Below are 8,504 nucleotides of genomic sequence, written 5' to 3' on the forward strand. Positions count from 1 at the left end.
CCCCGCGGTCGATCATACTTCGAATCGATCACGATCCGTTATTCATTTTTCTGGCCTAACTAATTCAAAGTTATCGCCACAATTTTATATAATTATACATAAAACATTTTTTCCCGGGTATTTTTTAATAAAAATATCTTTTTATTTCTTTTTGTGGATTAAAGTTTAAATCTAACATTTCTTTAAAATTATAAATAAGTAATAAATATTTATAATTATCATTTATTTTATATAATTATCATTTTCCTAATTACTGACATCAAAAAACTTGAAAATTTAATTTAAAAAACCGGGACTTAAGCGACGATTTTCTTTCTCAGAATATATTCTACGCGTGGAAATAATAAATTTACAAAATTACAAGAAAATCGGAGGAAGGTGCATTATATTTCATATTTACCATAGATTTTTCTGCTGTTTGAGTTTATTATTAGCAATCTTCGTAGAAAAATTATTCAAGAGTTGATATACTGCGAATTTTTAGAGTTTCCATTTTCATATATTTTTTCTTATACAATATACAAGCACTAGTGTGTATACGTTATATAATTTTTATCAAAATTACCCGGGAAAAATGTTTTACATATTGTATAATTATATAAAATTATATATAATTTTATGTATATACATATATAATTTTATATAATTTTATATGTAATTTTATTATATAAAACATTTTTTCCCAGGTCATTACACTCTATTATGTTTTATTATCGATGATATTCTATTATTTTTATCGACACATCATTCGCTTGTATTCCTCCAATATATATCTAAAAATAATTTTTTTATAATATTGTTATATATATTGCATATAAAATTTAAACAATAAAATATATAATGATCATACACACATATAAAGAAGATGATTCTAAATTTTTTTATCTAATAAAATAGCGTAACAAAAACTACAAGTGTTCTCCTATATTTTTTTAATTAGATAAAAATATATTTATTATGTGAGCAGATAAAAAGGACATTAGGTTAGTAGAGAGATTTTACTTACGTCTCAGCTGCACAATCTCCTATCCAATCAGACATATCAATCATGATATGGAATAATCGTTCTAAATATTGTTTAATGCACAGCATAATTACATCTTTTGAGTAGCATTGAAACGGAGTATAATATGATTCACATAAAATCATATTATCACTACAATTTTCAATTTCTTTATCAAACATTTCCCAAACCTGAAGAAATGCATTCTTACTAATTAAAGAAAAATTTTATATTCTTAAACTTGCATTAAATATCTATTATTACATTTTTGTATACATTCTAGTATATAATAACATGTATATAAGTTTGAATTTATCTTTTTTTTTATCTTTTTGTATAAAAGTTTGGTTTTCTTGTGTTTCTTTCTCACCTGCACCCATTTCCTCGATAATAAATCTCGCAACGATTCTCTGTGTTTAAAGCGTTGTAAAGCATAAATTGCCTCGATACCCTCTTCAACATTTTTGATCTCATCAAATATACAGTCGATCAAATTTTTGACCATGCTCTCTAATTCCACCACAAAATTCTTAAAATTCAGCATGTTCTCTAGCCACGAAAATTTTGTAACGTCTAAAATTTCGTGGCGAATCAATTTAATTTCATCGAGAATCTCAGAAAATAGATTCTCTATTTGACTACAATAAGCGTCATATTTGATACCATTTGGACCGCCAATCATTCCCACATTAGTACACCTACAAAAATTATGTATATGACACTATATCAATTATAATTGTGTGCGTGTGTGATAATGAGTGCGCACGAAGTGTATGCAGTGATGTATTTACTGTTCTGAATATGCATAACCGAGAAAAAATGCTTTATATATAATTTTATATAATTGTATATATAAATGGAGAGACATATTTTATATATAATATTTTATATAATTTTATATATAATTATATAATAAAATATTTTTTCCCCGAGTATGCAAAATATTATGTCTTACTTTTCAAACACTGTCGAAATATTGCATATTTCAATGATATCATAACATCTTTGCATAAACGTATCAATGTAATTAAATATTAATTGTTCGTTTACATCCCAGTTACTATTCGATTTAATAAGTGTAGTTATCTTTGTAACCTGCAATTAATTTTTTGCAAAAAATGAACAAATGCTCGAATTCTATAGAAATTACAGCCAATTTTAACAATTTTTTCAAATTGTTTATTAAACTTGTGAATTTTTAGATATAATTTATTTTGTTTCAACTAATATTTGCTAATGTTGGATAATTTATTAATTATTTTTGGATGTTTATAAGATAAAGGTTATTAAGAATATTTTGCTTGGTGGAAGCTTGGTAAAATTGGCCATATATTTAATTTAGATACTTTATTATATATCGTCTTATATATTTGACAACTAGAGATGCATTTCCGAAGTATATTTATTCCATTTTCTGTATCGCCTTCTAATATTACTTGCAAATTAACATAATTTTTACATTGATGTACTATTTGTATGCTTACAGCTTCACAAAGTACTTCTATATTATTCCTAAAATAAACAAGTAAATCTGTTTCGTTATCCAACTTCTTAAATATGTGAATAATTTTAAAATAAGTCAGGAATCAAAATGTTATGATTACGATTGCAAATAGTCAAATATTTTAATGTTATATTAAATAAACGTTAAAGATCGCATACGACATATTATAAAACGGGGATTCTGTCCAGATGAATAGTATCAATAACAATATTTTCATTATGGGCTTTTCAATCTCTCCTGGACATTTCAGGTTCTTACAAGCCTCTGATAGAATATTCAGATACATTATATTGGATGAAGCTTGTTCTAAGTTTTCGCAAAGCTGTAACTTTAAAAGTTGAAAGGAGTCTACGCTCGGCGAACAAACGTTCTCTAACAGATGCAATATCGATTGAATTTCCATATTTGATAATTGATCGTGCAAATAACATAAATTGAAATCTGAAAATAAAACATTTTATGTTCTTTTGAGACAAAAATAAAAATTGTAATAAACATGAACGACTAATCGCTTACGATTCGTAACATGAAATACAGCATTCAAAACTAACATTTCGTCGTCCAATATTGCAACTCGTCGAATACAGTTCGTCCACTGTTGCTTGTGGATGTGCTTGTCAATATTTGCCGTATCTGTTTTATCCAATATCGTACAATTCTTTCAAATCTATCAATCAATGCCTTTTCCGACTCCTGCAATTCCTTAGAAACATGCAGACCATTTGTCTCATTGTCGGATGAATTTGACTTTTTATCTCTCTGTAGTGTCGCGATATCAGACAGATATTCTCCCGGCACATATAATTTGGTTAAACCCATCGGCTTGTAAACCCATTCGGTTAAGCACATTAGAAAATTATGTAGATTGAAAAATAGATTGTTTCTGATAACTGTTCTCGTTAAAGAAATAAGGAAATGTTTATACAATAAGATTGACGTTGAAAAACTAAATAGAACTAAACTGAAGAACAATGATTTCAAAAATATGATTTGAAAAATGATGCAATTTGAATTTGTGATTAAAAATATCAATTATTTTCTATTTTTAGAATTTTGATATTTAGGTTCCAAAAGTGTCTCGATAAAATTGTTATCAAACATAGTTATATATATCATAATTAAATATTAAAAAAAGATACTCTCTGGCCACTCGCTACTGTTACGTGCGACGGTGACATACATGTTTTCCATTATTTTCAATACGCACATCATTGCGTTACGATTGATGCTGCCGAAGACAACTGTGGCATGAAAATTATCGACTGTAAACACGTGCCAAGGTATTCGTAAAAAATACATGAAATCGCTTTGATTATCATCCAAGATGCTTAATCGTGCCCTCAGTGTATCAACTTGAAAATATATACATAATAATGTGTAAGCTGGATTTTCGAAATATTTTTGAATTATTGTATAACAATCCTCGTTCCAATCGGAGTCCTTGATGGAAGGAAGAATCGTGAAATCTTTTACATATTGTACCTAAAATAATGTAACATAAAAATGTATATCATTTATATATAGAGATGTTTGTTGGAAAGATTTAACTGATATTCTAAAAATGTTAATCATATTCTTTTTAGTTAGTTAATAATTTTATATATACATATATATATTTGACGTCAGATATAATGTACAGATAGTACATTTTTGTGCAATTATAAAAGAATGAAATGAGAGAAATCAATTACTAAAAAATAAAAATGATATACATATATGTATGTGAGAATGTATCTATAAATAAACTTGGAAGAATAACCAATTTATTTAAATCTTGTTCATCAAAGACTGGTCTGATCGGTTCAGAAGATTGCTCCTCTTCGGTTTCGGGACTTTCTGAAATAATTTAGAAAGCACGCACACTTTTGTATGTATATACGCGTTAATTAACAATTAATTTATTAATAAACCAATTATCAAAAATGTTGAAAAAAACAAGTTATGGTAAAAAGACCTTGTCGACCAAAATCTTCGTCGTCTGTATCCATGTCCAAAAATTCTCGTTGAGGATCCAACGGTAATTTGTCTATTTTCTTCATTTTCTCCATCTTTTACAATCTATTGATTTTTATTTAATAAAAATAACTTTTTTGTTTATTAAAAACAACTCGCGCGCGCGAACGCGAATATATTTTATATAATGATGAACTTTAGTTATTAATTGCTAGAAATAACTAGCGAAAATATTTGACAATGGCTGGCACGGTGATTTGTGACTTGGTTCACTTGGTGACCAAGTTACCAGGTGACGTTGTATCGTATCGATAAAACGAATAACGTATCGATGAAACGATGCAAAGGCTGTCGTGTGTGTGTACATATATACGTATGTATGTATGCATGTATAACGTATATATATACGTATGTACATACATACATGGCCACTCTTTAGATCTAGACAACTCATAAGCATATAATAACTATACATAAACGTATAACAATGAGAAATTTTCTCATGTTTGAGAATAAAATTGTCTAGAAAAGAGAGGAAAATTTTTATCTTGCTACTTTTAAATCGCCATATTGAGTAACATGGAGCAACAGTCACGATATGCGCGAATACTTTAAGGCGCGTTTACAATTTGACGGAAAAGCAGAAAGCGGAAAAGCAGCGGCCAATCAGAATTCGCGCTGGTAGTAAGTATTATATATACAAAAAAGCCGAAATATTGTTGACTACCAACGCGAGTTTTGATTGGCTGCTGCTTTTCCGCTTTCTGTTTTTCCGTCAAGGTGCGCTCACCAGCGCTCACTAATACCTACTTATCTCAAAAATTACTGCTAAAAATGAAACAGAATAATGAAATGAATCAATTAGTGTAAACACAATACATAATTGCTTCAAAAAAATATACAGAGTGCTCTATTTGACGCAATTATCTCACCCAAACTATTCGTTATTCTAAAAAATATTTTAAGTAGAGCTTACTTTATTTCAAGGAGGGTATCTTTTGATAGAGTTACAAATCATCTGTAGATGGACGTGCTTCTAAGAGATTTCAAGGTTTCTTTTTTTTTAAGTGAAATTTTATACAGTTTTTTTTTATATAACATGTTTCATCTAATTATATTGCATATAAAAGTAATTATGGTAGAGATACAAAAAAATTAATATTTTATGAAATATTTTATATTTTATTCTGGCACATATTGACATGAAATATTAAATATCTCCTAAATTATTTTTTTTATAATCGTACTTTTAAGAACAAAATAATGAGATGAATTAATTGGTGTAAAGAAAATACACCCTACAGCACAAAGTTTCACAATAGTTGCAGTAACTGCTGCAACATTGCAGCAACATTATCGTAATACTGCAGAGATTTTGTTACGATATTGCTGCAAATTCTGTGCTGCACATAGTTACTTTAAGAAAGATATGTAAGCAAAATTGGTAATTTTTTAAATAAGCAATATTAGTGTTTTCTTTATATTAATTGATTCGTTTCATTATTCTGTGTATAAAAGTATTAAATTAAGAGATTATAAAAAAAAAAATAGTTTCCACGAGATATTTAATATTACATATCAATATGTGCCAGAACAAAGTATAGAATGATTTGAAAACTATTGATTCTTTGATTTTTCTACCTATAATATTTTTATGTGCAGAATAATTAGAGGAATCATATTATATAAAAAAAACACGATTTCACTAAAAAAAAAATGGTAATAGTCTTTATATATGACCTTAAAAAATTTTTTTTTAAATTATTAATTTTACCATTATTTGCATCTTATTGAGGGTGCAGTCCACTTGGCGCTACAAATGCTTCGAAGCTTTTGATTGACCAATCAGAAGAAAGAATTTTATTAATTGACCAATCAAAAATGCTTCGAAGCATTTGTTGCTACATTTGATGCTTCAAGTGGACCGTAGCCTGAGTTATTACATAACTTTTGTTTGAAGCATTTTTCAATATCTTGTATATCTTTCGAGATATTTGTCTCATTACGTTTGAAAATTTTTATCTTGTATGTGTATGTACAGAATATCCCGAATTTAAATGGTCAAACTTCGGAAGCGTGTAGGGGATCGATAAACTAAAAAAAAGGTCTTACATATAGACATGCTCGTTATTGCTTCGTTTCGAAAAAAACAGCAAAAAGGACAAAACGTAGTTTTCATTTTTGTACTTATTTATAACTTATTCACACTTATTTATACACGTTGTCACTTGCTTAACGCAGATTTGTTCAAAATATTGGCCTTTTGCAGCAATGCACATTACATCTTGTATGGACAACTCCTGTTGCAGCCAAACACTGATCTGGTATCAACGTAATGATTCACTGATCCGATACTCTTCTGCTTGGAAATCGAGTATGCGCGCATACTCTCGCACTACCTGTGAAGCATTGTCGCTGAAGTCACGAAAACAATAATATTGCATTTTGAAAACGATAATATTCAGAAAATTACGTATTGTCTTTTTTTGTAATTTTCTCCAAAACGAAGTTATCTCTAAAGAACTTTTTTTTCTTAGTTTATCGATTCCCTATACGCTCACGAAAATTGACCATTTAAATTTAGGATACTCCGTATATTGTATACATACGTATTACATTATTACATAATTATATATTATTATATATTATTATATATTAGTGACACTACTTATCGAATTTACTTATTGCATTAGTGACATTAGTAGTATATTTTTATGCGGGCTAGATCAATTCAAGATTTTATTTCCAATTCGAAAATTAATTGAAATTGGAATAAAAAATCCGTCGAAATCAATAACAATTTCGAAAATTTTCGACTTTTAAAAACAAACTTCGACATCGAAACGACGTCTTTTTGAGGAACTATTTCTGACTGAGTATTGTAGGCTCGATAGTATGCATTTCGTATCACTTTTGAAATACTTATATAATATACAATAAGTAGGATGTTACATGCGACATACCATAAACATCATGAATTACATAAAATCATAAAATATACACACACTGAAAAGTTGGAAAAGTCTGAAAAAGGGATATTGGAGAATTAATTACTGGAATATCAGTGTATAATATTGCGAAAGATTGTGCGTAATAATACGAATTTATTTTTATATATACTACAATAAAGTATGACGATGATATAATATGATGTGATATCAATTATATTATAATATATAAAATTATAATAACAACGTAAAGTTATACGTACATATATTATACGCTAATTGATAAATGCTAAGAAACAATATATTTTTTATTCAATTATTTATATCAATTAGTATAAATCGATAATACAAAGTAAAAAAGTATACTATTAATGCGACAATAATAATAATTATATTGTTTGAGGAATGTATCAGTATAAAAATAGAGCCCTTTGAATAATTTTTTTTTGAAATTTAAAATCTTTCACGAGATAAGACATGAGATGTTTGATGTCAATTGAGGAATTGTATCCTATTCGATCGAGAGTACTCGAATGGAACATATATCTCTACTTTTGAATGCGCATAAATCATATGACAGGAAAGGGCGGGCTTAAAAAATTTTTCCTTTAAATAAATTTGTTTTGGATGAAAAGATATCACGGTACTATTAGTTTAATAAAAATGGGTTTGTCGAAATTTAGTAATAATTCGTAATCTATCAATTATTATTTATATATGCAAATTGCAAACTATTATTTAAACTATACATATCCTTGATTCTCTTAGGATGCAGACACAATAGGAGGAATAACGTACGATTTCAAGCAGAAATCAAATACATCGGAATACATAGTTTTCGATTGACACCGTTATTCCATTATTTCTTCCGTTATTATATCTGCACTTTTAATCTTTTCTTTACATACACATACAAGCCATGTGTACATATTCTATCATACGCACGCACGCATGCACGCACGCACACACACAAAATTATCAATAATTATATTTATTCAAAATATATACTTCTGAAATTGAATCTACAGCAATTAATTAATTTGATCGACACACACACGCGCACGCGCACGCGCACGCGCGCACGCACGCACGCACG

General features: G+C 28.2%; 1 protein-coding gene across 1 annotated transcript; it reads right to left on the reverse strand.

Moving 5' to 3' along the window:
* Nucleotides 1-733: 733 nt before the first annotated feature.
* LOC108726020 (dynein-1-beta heavy chain, flagellar inner arm I1 complex) lies at nt 734-4,546 on the reverse strand. The gene is made up of 10 exons (XM_018453374.1): nt 4,462-4,546; nt 4,267-4,343; nt 3,647-3,989; nt 3,059-3,397; nt 2,666-2,855; nt 2,350-2,515; nt 1,959-2,098; nt 1,374-1,701; nt 1,007-1,194; nt 734-773 (listed from the first exon to the last, which is right to left on the reverse strand). The coding sequence occupies exons 1-10, from the start codon at nt 4,544-4,546 to the stop codon at nt 734-736; spliced, it is 1,896 nt and encodes a 631-aa protein (XP_018308876.1).
* Nucleotides 4,547-8,504: the final 3,958 nt, after the last annotated feature.

The sequence above is a fragment of the Mycetomoellerius zeteki genome, unplaced genomic scaffold, assembly GCF_001594055.1.
Source record: "Mycetomoellerius zeteki isolate Tzet28-1 unplaced genomic scaffold, Tzet1.0 scaffold38, whole genome shotgun sequence".
NCBI lineage: Eukaryota > Metazoa > Arthropoda > Insecta > Hymenoptera > Formicidae > Mycetomoellerius > Mycetomoellerius zeteki.